This window comes from Molossus molossus, unplaced genomic scaffold, assembly GCF_014108415.1.
Source record: "Molossus molossus isolate mMolMol1 unplaced genomic scaffold, mMolMol1.p scaffold_m16_p_17, whole genome shotgun sequence".
Lineage (NCBI taxonomy): Eukaryota > Metazoa > Chordata > Mammalia > Chiroptera > Molossidae > Molossus > Molossus molossus.
Window position 1 is genome coordinate 53065231 of NW_023425352.1, and position 22248 is coordinate 53087478.

At 41.4% G+C, this 22248-nt stretch overlaps 1 protein-coding gene across 2 annotated transcripts in view; it reads right to left on the bottom strand.

Moving 5' to 3' along the window:
* Nucleotides 1-22248, bottom strand: part of ASCC1 (activating signal cointegrator 1 complex subunit 1) — a 102867-nt gene that overhangs the window by 51642 nt on the left and 28977 nt on the right. For both annotated transcript variants that reach the window (XR_004959991.1, XM_036265124.1), the window contains exon 6: nucleotides 12393-12529. Coding sequence is in view for 1 of the 2 variants with exons in the window: in XM_036265124.1 (XP_036121017.1) it covers nucleotides 12393-12529 (137 nt within the window). In the remaining variant the exon portion in view is untranslated. The remainder of the gene's footprint in view (nucleotides 1-12392; nucleotides 12530-22248) is intronic.

A 22248-nucleotide genomic window follows, 5' to 3' on the forward strand; every position in this document is an offset into this window, starting at 1 on the left:
CCAAAATGTTGCGGGTTCAATCCCTGGTCGGGGCACGTATAGGAGACAACTGATAAATGTGTCTCTGTCTCTCTCTAAAAATCAATAAACACATCTTTGAGTGAGGATTTTTTTAAAGTACAATAAAAAAGGTAAATTGAAATACTATGAGAAATAAAAAAAGTATTCATGACAAAGGAAGTTTTTCAGGTACTGATATGTAATGATCACCTTTTAAAGTTAAAAATAAAGTACACAGCCTTGGCCAGTGTAGCTCAGTTGGTTGGGCATCACCCTGTGCACTGAGGGGTTGCCCATCAATGGTTCACTCTCACATCGATTTTTCTCTTCCTCCCTCTCATTTCCTCTCTCTCTAAAATTTAATAAAGGAGACTTCTGGTCAAGATAGCGGCATAGTAAATGTGGTATTGCCTCCTCCCACAACTACATCAAAATTACACCTAATTATAGAACAACCATCATTCAAAACCGCCTGAAATCGAGCTGAATGGAAGTCCTACAACTACAAAATTAAAGCGGCAGCCATATCCAGACTGGTAGGAGGGGCAGAGGTGCAGACAGGCTGCTCCCACACCCATGTGTGGCAGATAAAAATCAGGAGGGACACCTTGGCTGCAAAGGTCCTCCCTGAGGACTGAGGGGTCCCTGTCCCACACCAGGCCACCAGCTCAGGGTTCCAGTGCCAGGAAGAGAAGTCCCCATCACTTCTAGCTGGAAAAACCAGCAGGAATTGAGGCGAGGGAGGCTGAGGCTGCTGGAGTCCCAGGCAGTTCCTCTCTCTCTCTCTCTTTTTTTTTTTTTTTTTATCCTCACCCGAGGATATTTTTCCATTTTTTGTACAGATAGAGTGGGAGGGAGAGAGAGGAAGAGAGAGAGAGAGAGAGAGAAACATCGACGTGAAGGGACACATCGAGTGGCTGCCACCCGCACGACCAACCAGGGCCGGGGACAAACTGCAACCGAAGTACGTGCCCTTAACGGGAACCGAACCCGGGTCTCTCCAGACCGCAGGTGGACGCTCTAACCGCTGAGCCAAACCGGCCAGGGCTCTCTCTTTTTTTTTTTTTAAAGCCTCACCTGAGGATATTTTTCCTTTTATCTTCAGATAGAGAGAGTGGGAGGGAGAGAGAGAAGGGGGGGGGGGGAGAAACATATATGTAAGAGACATAATGATTGGTTGCCTCCCACAGGACCCTGACCAGAGCCAGGACCAAACCGCAACCAAGGTACGTGCCCTTGACTGGAATCGAACCGGGACTCGTTTGTTCTCAGGTCGATGCTCTAACCACTGAGAAAACCAGCCAGAGCCAGGCAGTTCCTCCTAAAAGGCCAGGACTCAAACTTACTCAGACTCACACCCTCCAGGTTCCAGCATGGGAAAGGCAGCTTGAAAGGCGCCAGAGAAACATGGAGAACTGAGTTGTTTGGCATTGGGACGAGAGCTGGAGAGGCAGCTTTCTCCTGGACAGATGAGCTGGCAGAGGCCACTGTTCCTTTGGTGAGCCCTTCCCCGATGGGACCAGCAGACAGGCACCATATCTGGGACTCCAGCAACCTGGCTCACGTTTGCCCTACCCTAGTGATTCCCTGAGGCCCTGCCCAACTTTCAGGCCCACCCAAGCTGTTTCCAGTGGCTTTATCATAGGATTGGCCTGTCTTGGCTCCTACTTCAGATTTTCCTAAATTCTCTCCAACAAGCAGCATCTGGTCTCAGCTAGCCCCACACCTCTCACTAAGTGGTCCCAGGCCCGGCACCAGGAGCAGCCAGCCTTGGTTCACAACTTGGCTTTGCCTGGGCACCTCCAAATCCAGCACAAGAAGCAGCCATCTACAGATGGCTTTGTAGCTTATGTCTGGTGGCCCCGGATAGAACACAGGCAGTGGCTGACCTTACCCCAGCCAGAGCTCGCACACCCAGTGGACAGCTTCAGATCATGGAGAAGCACCACCATGAGAAGGCAAGCCAGATACAAACAATCCCTTTATCTCACAGTGCAAAGGCCTCCCCCTCACCCCACCCCTGACTTTTGTGAGAAGGCAAGCTAGGTACAGCCCCTTAGGCAATGCAGCAACCCCACCCTTGGCTTTTGTAATTCCCAACCACTTAAACTACAGTGGAACTAGAAGACCCCCAAATGCCCGGAGGCTCATCATGTATAAAAACAGCTGAAACCCAGGCTCTGGGCTCAGCCTTTGGAGGTGACTCCTCTGGGCTGGGACAGCACCAGTGCACATTAAACAGTCCTTTTCTAATCCTCCGAGTGCGTTGCAGTCTGTCTCTCCCAGCCACAACCACCAACCACCACCTCCACAAGCAATACCCTCAAGGAGTGGACTCAGTGGGTACCAGAGCCCTGCTGAAGTAAGTCTTGCTCTGTGTGGTGGGCCCCTACACAGCTGATCCTTCAAGGTGGTCAGAGGTCAGTGGTCAGTGGTCAGTGGGTATAGCCAGTCCTTGCAGCTGATCAGCCTGAGTAAATCCCTCCCATTGATGTGCCAATAGCAATCAAGACTCAATTACAACAGAAGGGTGTACAGTCCACACTAGGGGTGCACCTTGAGGGCCCAGCTGGGGTGATCAGGAAGCCTGTGCCACTGGACCCTACAGGACACTTACTACAACAGACTGTCCTACCAAGCCTAGGAGACATAGCAATTCTACCTAATACGTAGAAACAGACACAGGGAGGCAGACAGAATGAGGAGACAAAGAAACATGTCCCAAATGAAAGAACAGAACAAAACCCCAGGAAAAAAACTAAATGAAATGGAGATAAGCAATCTAACAGATGCAGAGTTCAAAACCCTGGTTATATGGATGCTCAATGAACTTAGTGAGGGCCTCAAGAGCATAAAAAAGGGCCAGTCAGAAATGAAGGAAGCACTAAGTGAAATAAAGAATAATTTACACAGATTCAATAGTAGAGTAGGTAAAGCCAAGAAGAAAACCATCGACTTGGAATATAAGGAAGCAAAAACACCCAATCAGAACAGCAAAAAGAAAAAAGAAATTCAAAAAAATGAGGACAGTGTAAAGAGCCTCTGGGACAACTTCAAGCATACCAACATTCACATCATAGGGGTGCCAGAAGGAGAAGAGAAAGAGCAAGAAAATGAAAATCTATTTGAAAAAAATGACAGAAAACTTCCCTAACTTGATCAAGAAAACAGACATGTAAGTCCAGGAAACACAGAGAGTCTCAAACAAGATGAACCCAAAGAGGTTCACACCAAGACACATCGTAATCAAAGGTTAAAGACAAAGAGAAAATCTTATTTATTTATTTATTTATTTATTTATTTATTTATGTTTTATCCTCACCCGAGGACATTTTTTGCATTTATATTCAGATAGAGCGGGAGGGAGAGAGGGGTGAAGAGAGCAAGAGAAACATCGATGTGAGAGACACACATTGACTAGCTGCCATCCACACGACCCCAACTGGGGCCAGGGACAAACTGCAACCGAGGTACGTGCCCGTAGCAGGAACCGAACCCAGGACTCTGGTCCATAGGCCAACGCTCTAACCACTGAGCAAAACCAGCCAGGGCAGACAAAGAGAAAATCTTAAAAGCATCAAGAGCAAAGCAGTTAGTTACCTACAACAGAGCTCCCATAAGACTGTCAGCTGATTTCTCAAAAGAAATTTTACAGGCCAGAAGGGAGCGGCAAGAAATATTCAAACTGATGAAAATCAAAGACCTACAACCAAGATTACTCTATCCTGCAAAGCTACCATTTAAAATCGATGGCATGGCCCTGGCCGGTTTGGCTCAGCGGTTAGAGCGTCAGCCTGCGGTCCGGAGAGACCCGGGTTCGGTTCCCGCTAAGGGCATGTACCTCGGTTGCAGTTTGTCCCCGGCCTGGTTGGTCGTGAGGGTGGCAGCCACTCGATGTGTCCCTTTCACGTCGATGTTTCTCTCTCTCTCTCTCTCTCTCCCTCCTGCTCGATCTGAATAAAGAATGAAAATGTGTCCTCGGGTGAGGATAAAAAAATAAATAAATAAAATAAAATAAAATAAAATAAAATAAAATAAAATAAAATCGATGGCATGTACAGTTTCCCAGACAAGAAAAAGCTAACGGAATTCATCACCACCAAACCAGTATTATATGAAATGTTGAAGGGTCTTCTTAAAGAAAAAGATAAAAAAATATTAACAATAAAATGGCAATACATACATATCTATCAACGATTGCATCTACAAACAAAATGAACAAGCAGAATAGAAATAGACTCATAGATAGAGAGAACTTTTTTGGCAATTTTTTTTTTTTTATTTCTTTTCTTTTTTTATCCTCACCTGAGGATATTTTTCCATTTTTTGTAGATAGAGTGGGAGGGAGAGAGAGGAAGGGAGAGAGAGAGAGAAACATCGACGTGAAGGGACACATCGAGTGGCTGCCACCCGCACGACCAACCAGGGCAGGGGACAAACTGCAACCGAAGTACGTGCCCTTGGCGGGAACCGAACCCAGGTCTCTCCAGACCGCAGGCTGACACTCTAACCATTGAGCCAAACTGGCCAGGGTGATAGAGAGAACTTTTTGATGGTTGCCAGATGGCAGGGAGGATGGGAGGATGGGCAAAAAAGGTAAAGGGATTAATAGATAAAATTGCTTGTTAGACTGAGGAACCTCAAAGGGAAGGGGGGAAAGGGGGCAGGAAGAGATAAACCAAAGAACTTATATATATATATGAATAACTAATGGACACAGACACTAGTGTGGGGAAGGCAGGAGGGGGGCGGGAGCGGGGAGGAGGGGGTCAGTAGAGGAAAAGGAGGGAATACCTGTAATACATTCAACAATAAAAGTTTTAAAAAATTAATAAAATATTTTTAAGTACACAACAAATGTGCATACTATACTACTATTTATACAAAAGATGGGGGTGAGAAAAAATATATATATTTGCTTGTACATATATAAAATCTCTGGAATGATACAGACACTGCTAACATCTGTTGCCTTTAGAAAGAATAGCAGGGTGCTTGGTGGGATAGCAGTGGGAAGAAAACTCTTCAGTGCATATCTTTTGTACCTTTAAATTTCTGAACCATGTGAATGTATTATCTATTAAAAAGTTAAAAATTTTAATAATATGCAAAATAAGCCAAACACAAAAGGTTATATACCAAATGATTCAATATATATGTATATATACATACATATATATATATATGACATTAAAGAACAAACAAGATTAATTGATGGTGATAGATATCAGAATGGTAGTTACTCCTCAAATAAGTGAATTTATTGGAAAAGGATGAAGCATGAAGGAACTTCAAGAGGTGATGGCAATGTTCTACATCTTGACTTGGGTATGGTTACACGGGTGTGTACATTTGCCTTAACTCATCAACTACACTTAAGATCTGTACATTTTGCCCGTCTGGTGTGGCTCAGTGGACTGAGCATCGTCCCATGGACTGAGAGGTCCCAGTTTGATTCCCGGTAAGGGCACATGCCTGGGTTGCAGGCTCGACCCCCAGTGGGGGTATGCAGGAGGCAGCCCATCGATGTTTCTCTCTCACATCGATGTTTCTATTTCTCTCTCTAAAATATCAATAATAACTTTTTTTGTTGTTGTTACGTGCCCCTAGCGGGAACCGAACCTGGGACTCCCTGGTCCACAGGCTGACACTCTAACTGCTGAGCTAAACTGGCCAGGGCGTAACATATTTTTTTTTAAAAAGATCAGTTGTCCTGGCCGGTTTGGCTCAGCGGTTAGAGCGTCAGCCTGCGGTCCAGAGAGACCCAGGTTTGGTTCCCGCTAAGGACACGTACCTCGGTTGCAGTTTGTCCCCGGCCCCAGTAGGGGTTTTGTGGGTGTCAACCAGTCGATGTGTCTCTCTCACATCGATGTCTCTCTGTCTCCTCCTCCCTCTCTCCCTCCTGCTCTATCTGAAATGCAAAAATGTCCTCGGGTGAGGATAAAAAAAAAGATCAGTGCATTTTACTCCAAGTAAATTACACCTCAAAGAAAAAATACATATAAACATATAGAAGAAGTATGGGAGTATATACTCCCAAGTGTTCATGGTAATTATCTTTAGGTGGTAAGATTACAAGTTATATGTTTGTTTATCTGAATTTTTGGCTTTTCTAGAACTAGCATGTATTACTTTCATATTAAGTAAAACCCACCATCCTGCTTTCTTCTCAGACCCCTTAAATAGACTTATACTTCATCTAGAAAAGACTGTGTGCCAGGTTGAAACCCAACTAAAAATCAGTTCATCACACATAGCCTTCTCCAAGCCCCATGAGGCCAGGGACTCTATCCATCTTGCCCACTCCTATAAGCTCAGCACCTGGCACAGTGCCTTATATGAAACGGGTGCTCCATAAATCTCTGGTTAACACTGACTGGATGTTCTGCTATAAAGGCAGAAGGCTGTTCTGGACAATTCTGAGAAGAATGTGGACACATTATATGGTTATTGAATAAAATGTGGTTTTGGCTCCAAGACAAAAGGATTCTAGGACAGTTCCAAAAAGGCAAAACAAAAAAGTTCTCTTGATATTGAATTAAAGTCATAAAAGACTCTTTGTGGCCTAGGAATCCTAATGATAAAGATTCCCTTAAAACTTCAAGGCCATATTATTGCACAGGACTAGAATTTTTCTCTGCAAGAAACTAAATAACAACTATTTTAGACAGATATTTGAAAGAAAAAAGTACAGCCTTGATCATAAGTATCCTGTAACTACCTCTAATATGTGGAATATTCCAAAACCACAAGCCAAGCTCTGAATTATTATCTGAGGCCTGTAGCTTCAATCAACAATACAGTGTATCTCCAGTACAAGTAATACCCAAATAATTCAATATGAAAGACTGCCATTCAATCCTATCAAAGTGCAATCAACAAAACTTATTTTTTTAAAAGTTTTATACTAACCATACATTCCTCTACATTTTTCAGCTTTAACCCTGCACAGTTAGATCACCAGAAAGTACCATATTATTAGTTTAGTTTCCCACTAAAATGATTTTACTGGGTTAATATTTTATGTCATATCCTCAATTTTTTGAGGCCAATATAAGAAAAAGCAATGTAAACAATGTTTATGTATCTTCTTCAAAACTGTTAAAGACACTGCTTATCATCATCCTGGGTTATTTATGTTAAGATTTATGCGACCAGTTTTTCTTGAATTGACAACCAGAAAAAGGTTCTCTCCTAAAAATTTGTTATGCTCCTTTTTATCAGATAAGAACTATAATAATCACTGTGTTTCTTTCCAGAACTTAGTTCAAGGATACTGGTGCTCGAAAACAGTACTAAATTTTAATGCTCAAGTACATTTACCTTTCCTTGGTTTTCAGGGAGAATTTTCTCTTTATTCTACCAGAGCTCTCTGACTTTTAACATTTCTTTTGTATGTAAGTCCTCATTATAAACTACCTCAAATCCTTGGAATTAGATGGGTTACCAACAACAACAACAAAAATGAAACAATAAAACAGGATCCATCAGCCTGCCTTATGAGTAGAAACAAATTCTTTCAATCAATGATTTATCAATTTATTGAGAGGGAGATTAAAGAGCAGGAGAGAAATACAATGGTTTGTCTGGTAAATGCTCATCTTGGTGACCAAACTATTCCACCAGGAACACCAGTGAGCATATTTTTCAATTCAGTGACATCTGAGACAATAATTAGAAACTAACATTTGTCCATGGGTATTTTTCTTCCTCTTCTCTCCTCCTTCTTACCCCTCTTTAACTTACTTGGTTTAACCTCCGGCCTACTGGGAACACACAGGTGTAAGTAGGGTGATGCTGGAGCTACATTAGTGCTGCCTATTTGTCAGACTAGATACTCAAAGCCATTGCACTCTTTGTGTTCTACATCTCACAGAGAAGTCACAAGGGACACATTCAGAGCTTCAACATTTACTGGACACTATGAATAATTCACTGTAATTCTATATAGCTACACGAGTCTTGAGCCTAAGAATTGAAATCGAAGTTTTGTTTCTCATCAGGTAACAGTCTTAAACTCAAAAACCAGCCCCCAATTTTTTTTTTCTTTTTTGATTTTATTTTATTATTATTTTTTTTTATCCTCACCCGAGGACATTTTTCCATTTTTTGCACAGATAGAGTGGGAGGGAGAGAGAGGAAGAGAGAGAGAGAGAAACATCGACGTGAAAGGGACACATCGAGTGGCTGCCACCCGCATGACCAACCAGGGCCGGGGACAAACTGTAACCGAGGTATATGCCCTTAGCGGGAACCGAACCCGGGTCTCTCCGGACCGCAGGCCGACGCTCTAACCGCTGAGCCAAACCGGCCAGGGCTCTTTTTTGATTTTAGAAAGAAAGAAAGGAAGGGGGAGAGAGAGAGAGAGAAAGAGAGACACTGATGAGAGAGAACATTGACTGGCCACCTCCTGCACGCCCCGCACTGGGGATCAGGCCCACAACCTGGGCATGTGCCCTGACCAGCTAATGAACCAGCAACCTCTTGGTGCATGGGTCGATGCTCAACCACTGAGCCACACTCGCCGGGCCCAAATTTAAAGCAAATATTCAACCACCCATTTCTTTAAAATACCTATATAATAACACAATTTTAATTAAAGTCCAATATAGCCACATGTATTTACTACTTTAATTTTAAAAGACATCAAATTAAACTACAGCATATTATACACCAATCTATTCATTTTCAGTGTTTTCATTTTTTATATTTTAATTTGAATCTTTACATCATAAAGTGTTCAGGTTAGATTTTACTCACCAGAGCTGTAATATAAATATCTTTTTTTTTATCCTCACCAGAGGACATTTTTGCATTTATCTTCAGATAGAGCAGGAGGGAGAAAGGGAGGAAGAGAGAGAAACATTGACGTGAGAGAGACACATTGACTGGTTGCCACCCACACAACCCCAACTGGGGTGGGGACAAACTGCAGCCGAGGTACGTGCCCTTAGCGGGAACCAAACCCGGGACTCTCTGGTCCTCGGGTTGATGTTCTAACCACTGGCAAAACCAGCCAGGGCAATATCTTTTTTTTTTTAAGAAGATATTTCTTCCTTTTAGGAGAACAAAGCACTTCTAACCAATCCAAACAACCAATTCTGATTCTCATCCTCCTCCTCAGAAATAAATTAATTTTGCATTGTGTACTTTTTAAACAAATGTGTGTGACAGAGGGGAAGGTGGGAGAAGAGGGCTGGAGAGGCTTGTTTTACTAGCTGATTTCAAATCTTTCCAGATTCTTGAAAAGAGCATGTTCAAAAATGTTTTGCCTACACTGCAGATTTTTGGCAGGGTAACTTTGTCCTATTTCAAAAGCTTTGCTGAATTTGAAAAACTACAATTACTGTTTTCATCCTGTCATATAAAAAATCCTGAGGAATGATTAAGGCTATTCTTCATTGCCTATGCACACCAACCCCAACATGCGGAACGGCTTAGATTTGGCCTGTAGTCACGAAAGACACCAAGAGACGTAAAAGAGAGGAACTCAGCTAAATCCTCACATAGCTCAGGATAAAACCTCAGTGATTAGAAACTGGTGACCTGATTTTTTCTTTTCTTTTTTTTTCATTTAAGAAGAAAGTTTATTTAATGAATGTCTGGTGTCTTATGGAATCTTCAGGATTCTGAGAAAATCAGATTCAGGGCTACACAGTCAGGAACAATAGGCAAAAAGCAAAAAAATTGGTTCAGTGAGTTCATAATCTACTCAGTCTATCATCAAAATACCAGAGACTTGGTGGCTAAAACAACAGACATTTATTCTCGCAGATCTGGAGGCTTGGAAGTCAAGATAACGGTTCTACCGATTTGATTTCTGGTGAGAATGCTCTTTCTGGGTTGCGGATGGCGATGTTCTCACTATGTCCTCACATCGTGAAGTGATTTTTTATAAGGTAAAACACAAAAACAATCAAATACTTCTCTAAACAAATTATTTATTTACCTTAAAAATATTTTTAGCAGGATTATTCCAATGGCAGCCAAGAAAATGCAGCTGCTTGCAGTTTTGTTTAGCAAAAGGTGACCTGGGTTTAAGTTAAAGTATCAGAACTCATTCTTTTTTTTTTTTTTATCCTCACCTGAGGACATTCCTCCATTTTTTGTTCAGATAGAGTAGGAGGCAGAGAGAGGAAGAGAGAGAAACATCAACATGAAAGGGACACATCGAGTGGCTGCTACCCACACAACCCAACCAGGGCCGGGGACAAAGTGCAACCGAGGTACATGCTCTTAGTGGGAACCGAACCCAGGTCTCTCTGGACCGCAGGCTGATATTCTAACCGTTGAGCCAAACCGGCCAACACAGAACTCACTCTTACATCAGGTAAACAGCTCTGCTTGGCAAGCAGATGATAAAAAGAAAAATATCCTCGGGTGAGGATTAAAAAAAAAACACAAAAAGACAAAAGTATTCAGTATTCTTTGCTGTTGGAGATTCAGAAAGAATAGGCAGACTGCAAACCCAATCAGCTTACGATTTTATTCACGAAAAATATTTTGTCTTCAAAACAATGGAAAGGAGAAGTGGTCATCATATTACAAAGCTTCATATATAACACAGCTAGAGAAAATTTAAAAATCCTTTTCCCTTGTTTTACTCAAGGAACCATTTAACCCATTTCTACAAGGCAATAATACAATGTATGAGACCTGAATATTATAATAATTTTTTTTTAATTCAAGTGAGTCAGTTTTCTTTTCCTTTAAAAAATTTTTTTTTTCTTTATTGATTTTAGAGAGAGAAAGGGAGAAGGAGAGAGAGAGAAATATCAATGACCGCCTCCTGCAAGCCCCTCACTGGAAATCGAACCAGCGACCTCTTGGTGCATGGGTTGATGCTCAACCACTGAGCCACACCGGCCAGGCAGTTTTATTTTCTTTTACTCCTCACCCAGGGAGAGGAAGGGAGAACGAGAAAAACATTAATCAGTTGCCTTCCGTACATGCCCCAGTGCAGGGGACAAGTTCAACTAACTGAGCCACTCAAGCCGGGCTTAAGTGAGTCAGTTTTCAAATTTCACTTGTTCTTCATCAATCCTAAGTAAAAGGAGTAAAGTGAGAGGCGGGGAGAGATGCTTCTTTGAAATAAAGATGGAAGGTCAGATGTATGTGTAAATCAAAATTTTATAATAAAAAGAATAACAACTCTGCCCCCAGAACAGGAATGTTTTCTCTAAGCCAAAACATTTGCTTGGATAGTGTTTTGGTATCCTCACATTGACGCACACAAAATCACCTGTATTAAAAACAGAAAATTGAAATCTGCATTTCTGAAATACAATGAAGACTTTCCTACAGAATCATGTTATAGTGCTGAGTTACCATGCTAAGCAGAAGATACCCACATCCTAGTGTCTGGTATCTGTAAATATGCTACCTTACATGGCAAAGAGACTTTTGTATATGTGATTTAGGTTATGGAGTTTGTGAGAGAGAGATTATCCTGGATTATCGGGTGGACTCAATCAAATCATGTGAGTCCTTAAAACCAGAGAACTTTTCCCAGCTGTGGCCAGAGAGAGATGTAACAAAAGAAGAAAGGTCAGAGAGATGCAACGTTGCTAGTGTTGAATTAGGAGGAAGGAAACCACTAGCCAAGGAATGTGCATGGCCTCCAGAAGCTGATCTTGAAAGGCAAGAAAACAGCCCTGGCCGGTTTGGCTCAGCGGTTAGAGCGTCGGCCTGCGGTACAGAGTGACCCGGGTTCGGTTCCCGCTAAGGGCACGTACCTCGGTTGCAGTTTGTCCCCGGCCCTGGTTGGTCGTGCGGGTGGCAACCACTCAATGTGTCCCTTCACATCGATGTTTCTCTCTCTCTCTCTTCCTCTCTCTCCCTCCCGCTCTGTCTGAACAAAAAATGCAAAAATGTCCTCGGGTGAGATTAAAAAAAAAAAAAAAAAAACGCAAGAAAACATTCTTTCCTAGAGCCTCCACAAAGGAACACAACCCTGTTATACCTTGATTTTAGTGCATTAAAACCCATATCAGACTTCTGCCCCACAGAACTACGTAATAAATTTACTGTTTTAAGCTACCAACCTTTAGTAATACAGAAAACAAACACAGTAGCCTATATATACTCTTTGATGGACAATAAAGAGAACTTCCTTTTGGGAAAAATAATGGCATGTCCTACTAAAAAACGAAAGTTGCCTACTGAACTAGTATAATTTAAGGTAGAGGCTTTCCATAAAAATTTGTAAATATAAGCTTTAAATCCATTTTAAACCTTTCAGACAATGGTCCAATATTAAGTGTTACATATGGGTGAGTCAACAAACCTTGTTCCCATGTCACCTGCTCTCTAGTCCCAAAACAAGTCTCTCTAGTCCTCCCCCCCCCAAAAAAAGCCAGTACAGGTAGTGACCACTCCTGCAGATTACTTACTCAATGAATTCCTCTTTACACTGCTTTAGCATCTCACATGTCTGCTGGATCTCTTGCTCACTCAAAAGTACCAACATCCCAATAGTTAGGTGAAGTTTTTTTGGATTCTGGAAAATGCTGCTATCAACTCCATGATCCTGTTGAAAGGGAGAAAAATCTGAAACTCAGCCCATACAAAAGTAAACGGTAGGACTTCCAGTCAAGATGGCAGCGTAGGTAAACGCAGTATCACGTCCTCCCACAACCACATCAAGGTTACAACTAAACTACAGAACAACCATCATGCAAAACCGCCTGAAATCAAGCTGAATGGAAGAATACAACTATGGAATTAAAGAAGCAGCCACACTCAGACTGGTAGGAGGGGTGGAGGTGGACGGGCTGGTCCCACACCCATGTGTGGTGGATAAATATCAGGAGGACACCTCAGCTGGGAAGGTCCTCCCTGAGGACTGAGGGGTCCCTGTCCCACACCAGGCGCCCTGCTCAGGGTTCCAGTGCCAGGAAGAGAAGTCCACATAACTTCTGGCTGGAAAAACCGGTGGGAACTGAAGTTCAGGGAGGCTGAGGTGGCTGGAGCCCCAGGCAGCTCCTTAAAGGGCCCGCGCACGGACTTATCGGACTCTCTCCCTCTAAGCTTGGAGGGAAGGCAGCTCGAGGGGCACCAGGACATACAGGGAAGAACTGAGCTGTTTGGCACTGGAGCGAGGGCTGGAGAGGGGGCTTTCTCCAGGACAAACGTGCTGTCAGAGGCCTTTGTTCCTTTGGTGGCAGAGCCCTTCCCTGGGGTGGCAGACAGCCACCATATCTGGGACTCCAGCAACCTGGCTCACACTGGTAGCCCCGCCCTGGTGACTCCCTGAGGCCCCGCCCCACCCAACTTTCAGGCCCACCCAAGCTGTTGCCAGTTGCTTAACCATAGGATTGGCCTGTCATGGATCCTGCTTCAAATTTCCTAAATTCTTTCAAACAAGCAGCAGCTGGTCTTAGCCAGCCCCATACCACTCGTTAAGTAATACACAGAAACAGCCCTGGCCAGTTTGGCTCAGCGGTTAGAGCGTCAGCCTGTGGTCCAGAGAGGCCCGGGTTCTGTTCCCACTAAGGACGCGTACCTCGGTTGCAGTTTATCCCCGGCCCTGGTTGGTCGTGCAGGTGGCAGCCACTAGATGTGTCCCTTTTACATCGTTGTTTCTCTCTCTCCCTCTCCACTCTATCTGAATAAAAAGTGGAAAAATGTCCTCGGGTGAGGATTTAAAAAAAAAAAAGTAATACATGGAAACAAACACAGGGAAGCAGCCAAAATGAGGAGACAAAGAAACAGGTTCCAAATGAGAGAACAGAACAAAACCCCAGGAAAAGAACTAAGCGAAATGGAGATAAGCACCTAACAGATGCTGATTTCAAAATACTGCTCGTAAGATGCTCAATGAACTTAGTGAGAACCTCAGTGAACTTAGGGAGGGCCTCAAGAGCATAAAAAAGGACCAGTCAGAAATGAAGGAGGCACTAATTGAAATAAAGAATAATTTACACAGATTCAATAGTAGAGTACGTAAATCCAAGAAGCAAACCACTGATTTGGAATATAAGGAAGCAAAAAATGCCCAATCAGAACAACAAAAAGAAAAAAAGAATCCAAAAAAAATGAGGATAGTGTAAGGAGCCTCTGGGACAACTTCAAGCGTGCCAACATTCGCATCTTGGGGGTGCCAGAAGGAGAAGAGAGAGAACAAGAAATCGAAAACCTATTTGAAACAATAATGGCAGAAAACTTCCCTAACTTGGTGAAGGAAACAGACATACAAGTCCAGGAAGCACACAGAGTCCCAAACAAGATGAACCCCAGGAGGCCCACACCAAGACACATCATCATCAAAATGCAAAAGAGTCAAGACAAAGAGAGAATCTTAAAAGCAGCAAGAGAAAGGCAGCTAGTTAGTTACCTACAAGGGAGTTCCCATAAGGCTGTCAGCTGATTTCTCAAAAGAAACTTTGCAGGCCAGAAGGGAGTGGCAAGAAATATTCAGAGTGATGAAAAGCAAGAACCTACAACCAAGATGACTCTATCCTGCAAAGTTGTCATTTAGAATTGATAGTCATATAAAGAGTTTCCCAGACAAGTAAAAGCTAAAGGAGTTCATCACCACCAAACCGTTATTATATGAAATGATAAAGGGTCTTTTTGAAGAAAAAGATAAAATATATGAACAACCAAAATGGCAATGAATACATATCTATCAACAATGGAATCTACAGACAAAATGCACAGGCAGAACAGAAACATTCTCATAGATACAGAGAACATTTTGTTGGTTGCCAGATGGGGGGAGGTTGGGGGAATGGGTGAAAAAGGTGAAGGGATTAAGAAGTACAAATTGGTTGCTAGACTGACAAACCTCAAAGGGAACGGGGTTGGGGACCGGGAAGAGGTAAACCAAAGAACTTATATGCATAACCAATGGGCACAGACAACAGTGTCGGAAAAGGTGGGAGTGGGGTGGGAGTGGGGAGGTGGGGGTCATTGGGGGGAAAATGAGGGACATCTGTAATACATTCAACAATAAAGATTAAAAATAAAAGTTTTAATTTAAAAAAAAAAGTAAATGGTAGGAATAAAATTTAGTCCAGAAATAAATCAACACATTTATATATAACCAACTTATTTTTAACTAGGGTGCCAAAACAATTTAATGGAGAAAAGAGAATCTCTTCAACAAATGATTCTAGGACAATTGAATATCCATTTGCAAGAGAATGAAGTTTAACCCCTACCTTATACTATATTCAGGAATTATATCAAAATGGATCAATGACATACATATGAAGCTAAAACAATAAAACTCTTAGAAGAAAAATAGGGAAAAATCTTCATGACCTTGGACTTGGCAATGATTCTTAGATGATATCAATAGGAAGAGCAACAAAAGAAAAATAAATAAATTAGGCTTCATCTCAAATAAAAAATTTTGTGTATCAAAGAACATTATGAAGATAGTGAAGACAACCTATAGAATGGGAGAAATATTTATAAATCATGTCTGAAAAGAACCTATAACATATAAAGAACATTTACCACTCAACAAGTAAAAGATAAAGAACCCAATTGGTGTGGCTCAGTGGTTGAGTGTCAACCCATGCACCAAAACGTCGCCAGTTCAATTCCCAGACATGGCACATACCCAAGTTGTGGGCCAAATCCCCAATGGGAGCATGCAGGAGACGACCAATCGATGTTCTCTCTCATCGATGTTTCTATCTCTCTCTCCCTCTCCCTTCTTCTCTCTCTAAAATTAATAAAGAAAAAAAATGTTTTTAAAAAAAACCTCATTCACATAGGAAAGTTGCTCAAATAAGGCAGACTGGTGAAAAGATCACTGGCTTTGCAACCAGACTGGCCTAGGATCAAATTCTAATTCTGCCACCTATCAGCAGTGTGACCCAAAATAAGTTACTCAGTCTCTCTGAAATTCAACTTCATCATCTATAAAACAGACATTTCCTTCTCAGGGTTGTTTTGAGGATAAAATAAAATATATGTGAAGCCTCTGGAACACGGTAGTATGGAATAAATACAGGCCCCCCCCCCCCAGCTTTCTATGTGACTATGCAACACTCTAAACCAGCAGTTCTCAACCTGTGGGTCGCGACTCCTTTAGGGGTCGAACGACCCTTTCACAGGGTCGCCTGAGACCATCAGAAAACACGTATTTCTGATGGTCTTAGGAACCAAGACACCGCTCCTCTACCGGTCTCCAGGCGGGTCCGCCCACATGCAGATACGACCACATACAACATGAGGAACTATATTAAAGGGTCGCGGCATTAGGATGGTTGAGAACCACTGCTCTAAACCATTCTTGATCTTCCATCTAAATCACCATAGAGAACAAAATTAGGCTCTGATGAGTGATTTCGTTATTCTTTAAGAATGTTCACAAAAGCTGACTTTGATTTAAAAGTGTCTGTGTGTTATTAATAAAATGCCTTGTTATGTTGAATAAACTTCAGAAACAGGGTTTTGAGTCTTCTGGCTTATCAATTCTATCCAGACATAATAACGTGAAAGTGGAGAGGTTCTTAAAAATAAAAGACAAATAAATATTCAAACATCAGGTTTTAACACAGACGAGAAAAAATGTATTTTTATACTGACCAGAAAAAAGAATATCCTTACCATTAAAAATGAGCAAAGAGCATCTACCCTTTACCAAAAGACGCATCCCTCTTATCTTTGATGAGCATAATGAATAATTAAAGCTACTTCTCTAAAAGCTTAACTGTTCCTCCATAAGTTACTTGTAAGCACTAGTTAGAAACCCATCTACCAATCTACACTTATTCCAAAAAATAGGCACTCACCACTCAAACATTAGTGATGGTTTAATTGTACACCACCTGTTCCAACCAGACCCTCCGCTTCTTCCTGATGCCACACTTTCCCTCATGTCCCATATGGTATCGGTGGTATTACAACAGCTAACACATACAGTACTGCCTACGTGCCATGCGATGCTGTAAACATCTTAAATTTATTAATTCATTTACCCTTTGTATCAACACCAAGGTAGGTACTATTATTATTCCCACCTTAGAGAAGACCTCCTAAACATCTCTGGAATATATCCCCTACCAAATATGCCACAGACCCTATTCTTTTTTCCAAAAAACTGTACTAATAGTCTCTAACCGATAAGCTGTCTCTGGTACCCCACTCCTTAACTCTCAATTCATCCTCCACATTGCCTTCAGGATTATTTTTCTATAATGCTAAATTATTCACATTAGTCTCTACTTAAAATGTTTAATAGTTTCTGACTACCTATAGGATACATTCAAAATCCAAAACTCAGAAGACCTTTCACAACCAGGTATATACCATTCACCTTTCCCCTTAACTCCTACCTCTTCCCTACCCTACCCTACCCACTTTTTAGTCTCTAATCTTAATAAACTCCTACTCTCCCCTGAACATAGCGGACTACAACACCTCCATTCCTGGCAAGTGCCATTTCCCCTGCCCAAAATGCTCATCTCCTCCTTGCCAGCCTGGCACAAACTCACTCTTTCAAAACTGTGCTCAAGTGTCACCTTCCTTATGGAGACTTTTCTGACCACTGGCGAAAGAAACTCTCTTCTGGGTACCCACTGCACTCCCCTCTAATAGCACTTATCACACAGTACTGTTAACAAACACTATTCCTCCTCAGAGCATGGGATCCATAAGAGTCCACTGTTAGTATATAATGCATTGCCTGGAAAATGATAGACATTTAATAAACAACAAATGAATGAATAAAAGATAAACACTTGTTCACAACTGGCAGCATCCAAATGGTGCAATATATAAGTCTTGCCATTTCTTACTTTCTTACCCAACACCAGAACTCAATTTACAACTTTTCTTACAACCAAAGACAACCATTTCATCTTCACTCTAAATTAATTCATAAGATAATTATAAATCCCCTAACTCTCCTTATACATGATGAATCCTGAATTACACACTAAAGCTTTTATAAACAAATTTTCTTCTTTGGTGAATAATAATAAATGAAGAAAAACTAATCCTAACTGAGGGGGAGACCCCAGATCCATTAGCCATTTGTGCCCAGTGTTAGCCTTCACATACAACATGAGCAGAATTATGTAGTTTTTGATGCTAAAACGTATTTGGGTCCTCCAAGCAGCCTGAGAAATCCCCTATAGCTTTAGACAGATCTATAAGCCTTCAGAATGCTCCACCAGACATAGCTTTGAATTACTGTTTTCCATTATTGATGTGCTTTCTACTGTGAAATAAAATAGTAGCATTGAGATAAAATAGCAGCATTACTATGATTGAGAGATATACAGAGTTTTAATATACTTCTTGAACTTGCAGACGGTGAGACACCTTTGAATCCTAATGCAAGAGAGGAAAGAGTGAAAAAATAAGATGCTGTTTATCTGCAGATCACACAGATAAGCAATACCTTGTCGATGTCTGTGAGCTGCCAAATCCTACATTAATTACTCAAGCTTAGGGAGCTGAAGCATAGGGATGATGGTGGTAATGTCTATAGTCAAACAGCATTCCTTATATAATTGATCAGTACAAAGAAAGGTAATTTTAAGAAATGCTATTCTAAAAGGTAAATTCACATTTTCTTGGAGCATCAAGGGAGAGGTCAAGGACAAACATGCTACCAAATACAGAAAACAGCCAAGTATTTTAAACAAAGAAAAGAGAAATTCAAGGAAGAGAGAAGGACAGGATGAGACTTGGGAGTAGAAACCTGTCTGCTGTGTTAAAATTGTGACCTTCACAATGAAGAGTGACAGCTGAAATGTATATGGGCTGATAGAATGATTCTAGAATTAGTGGCAATGGATGCACAATGTAGTGAATATACTGAAAAATACTGAACTGTGTACTTTAAATATGGGGATTTTATTATATACACATTATATATCAATTTTTAAATGTATGAGAATGTCTTCCTTTTGCCCATGAAGAATTAACTCCTATAAGGACTTGCCCTTCTGCTATCAATAACAAGAAAACTAGATAAAATATGTACAGCAAATGTTTTCAGACATTGGACTGTGCTGGACTATAATCCCTAAGAAAGGAGAAACAAACAAACTGAGCCCCATCCTGGCTTTCTGAATAGAAATAATTTCCAGACAGTAGCACAGAGTAGGGAACCCAAAAAGAGTCCACTGAGTCCTATGAGTTGAGGTGACAAAAACTGGAACTTAGGAATGCTAAAGCAAATAAAATTTGCAGGGCTAAGCAATGAAGACGAAGAAACTTTGCAAAAAAAAAAAAAGGTGGGGGGGGGTCTCCAGAAAAAGTCTGATTTTATTATGAGAACAGCACTCTGGGTTGGAGAGGATTTCCCCATCTAAATGAGTATTAAGAAGAAGAAAAAAATGAAACCCTCTAAAGCAGAGAAAACAAAAAAATTTCAGATGAACCAACAGCATATTGATTGAGAAGAATTTGGAGATGTTGCCATTCAGGCAGAATTAAAAAAAAAAAAAAACATTTAAAAGCAACAATGAGGTATCACCTCACACCTGTCAGAATGGCCGCCATCAACAAATCATCGAACAACAAGTGTTGGCGAGGGTGTGGAGAAAAAGGGACTCTAGTGCACTGCTGGTGGGAATGCAGACTGGTGCAGCCACTAAGAAAACAATATAGTGTTACCTCAAAAAATTAAAAATTGAACTGCCATTTGACCCAGCGATCCCTCTTCTAGGAATATACCCTAAGAAGCCTGAAACACCAATCAGAAAGAATATATGTACCCCATGTTCATAGCAGCACTATTTACAATAGCTAAGATCTGGAAACAGCCCAAGTGTCCATCAGTAGACGAATGGATAAAAAAGCTGTGGTACATATACACAATGGAGTACTATGCAGCTGTAAGAAAGAAAGATCTCTTATCCTTTGAGACGACATGGAGGGACCTGGAAAGTATTATCCTAAGCGAAACAAGCCAATCAGAGAAAGACAAATACCACATGATCTCACTTATTTGTGGAATATAATGAACATAACAGTCTGAGAATTGGGTAGACCTGGAGACGTGGAAGTAGGGTACAGACTGACGACCCTGAGAAGAGGGGGTGGTGGGGGAAGGGAAGAGATAAACCACAGAACTTATATGCATGTACGCATAACTGATGGACATGGACAACAAAGCTGGGTATGGGGTGGGGGAGATGGGGAGGGTGTCAATAGCAGGGGAAAATAGGACAAACATCTATAACAAAAATAAATTAATAAAAAATTTTTAAAAATAAATAAAATAATAAAATAAAACATTTAATTTTTTTTTCTTTCTTTTAATAAAACTTTTGACATGAAAACACACACACACACACACAAAAGGTTCTAGAAATCTGCATTAGGTCTCTTTGAAACCTGGGCTGAAAACCTATCTGTACATGCATAAGGTGAAATCCACAAGATCAGGTAAAGAATAATTACTGGGGAACTGTACCCCAAATAATACCCAAAGTTCAAACATCAGGGAAACGCAAGTTCCCATCAGCCAGACTGAAGAGGCCACTTTTGTTGTTGTTGTTCATTCTTACCCAAGGATATTTTTCCATTGATTTTTTGATAGAGTGGAAGGGAGGGAGGGAGAGAGAAACATCAATATGAGAGACACATCAATTGGTTGCCTCCTGCAAGACCCGGACAGGGGCCAGGAATCAAACCTGCAACCCAGGTACGTGCCCTTGACCAGGAATCCAACCCATGACCCTTTGGTCTGTGGGCTGACACTGTAACCCCTGAGTCAAACCAGTCAGGGCTGGAGAGGCCACTGTTAATTACAAAGAGCACTGAATAAGTTCCAGGAGAGACACACCAAAATAGTGAAGCTAAATTAGAGTATTAGTAAAGAATACTCTAGATCTGTCCTTAAGAGACTTAAAAACAAGCTTTGGAACAATTATGCTAATCCACAAGTAACTATTTTCCAGAACAAAGTTTATGACTCTCTAAAAAGAAAAAACAAAATTTGCTCTCAACAAAGTAAATTCACAACAATGAGCATCCAATAAAAAACTATCAGCTGGCCAGTGTGGCTCAGTGGTTGAGCGTCGAACTATGCACCAAGAGGTTTCTGGTTCGATTCCCAGTCAGGGCACATGCCCAGTTTGTGGGCCCGATCCCCAGTGGGAGGCATGCAGGAAGCGGCCAATCAATGTTCTCTCTCATCGATGTTTCTATCTCTCTCTCCCTTCCTCTCTCTAACATCAATAAAGAAAACATTAAAAAATATATACATTAAAAAAAAAATTACCCGACTTGCACAGTTGGTGTGGCTCAGTGGCTTGAGCATCGTCCCAAGGACTGAGAGGTCCAGTTGGATTTCCAGTCAGGGTGTGTGCCTGGGTTGTGGGTTTGATCCCCAATGGGGGATGTGCAGGAGGCAGTCGATCAATGTTTCTCTCCTGCACTGATGTTTCTATCTCTCTCTCCCTCTCCCTTTCTAAAAAAATCAATAAAAACATATTTTAAAAAAAATTACCAGACTTGCCCGGCTGGTGTGGCTCAGTGGTTGAGCGTCGACCCTGCAACAAGAGGTCACTGGTTCGGTTCCCAGTCAGGGCACATGCCCAGGTTGTAGGCCTGGTCCCCAGTGGGGCGTGTGCAGGAGGCGGCCAATCGATGTTCTCTCTCATCAATGTTTCTATCTCTCTCTCCCCTCCTCTCTAAAATCAATAAAGAAAAAAAAAAAATTACCAGACTTGCAAGAAGCAGAAAAATGTGACCTACAGCAGGTAAAAAAAAAAAAAATCAGTCAATAGTAACAGATCTAGAATGCTACCATTTCTGTGGAATTAACAATGACTTTAAAATAGCTATTATAAACAAGCTAAACTATTTCAAGGAAAACATGAAGATAATGAGAGAAAAGGATAATATGAAAAAGAGAAACAAATGGAACTTCGAATGATAAAAATAAGAGCAAAAATGAACATTCCACTGGATGTAATTAAAAGCAGATTACAAACTTAAAAAAAAATATCAGTGAATGCCTGGCTGGTGTAGCTCAGTGGACTAAGCGTTGTCCCATGGACTGAGAGGTCCCGGTTTGATTCCCAGTTGCAGACTCTATCCCCAGTAGGAAGCGGGCATGCAGGAAGCAGGCGATGGATGTTTCTATCTCTCTTTCCCTTCCTCTCTCTCTAAAAACTCAATAAAAACTTTTTTTTTAATCAGTGAAGTTGCAGACATAGCTACATATAAACTATCCAAACTGAAGCAGGAAGAGAAAATAAAATCTAGAAAACAAAAAAAGAGTTTCAGTAACCTGTGCAGCAATATCAACTGATCTAATATATGTGT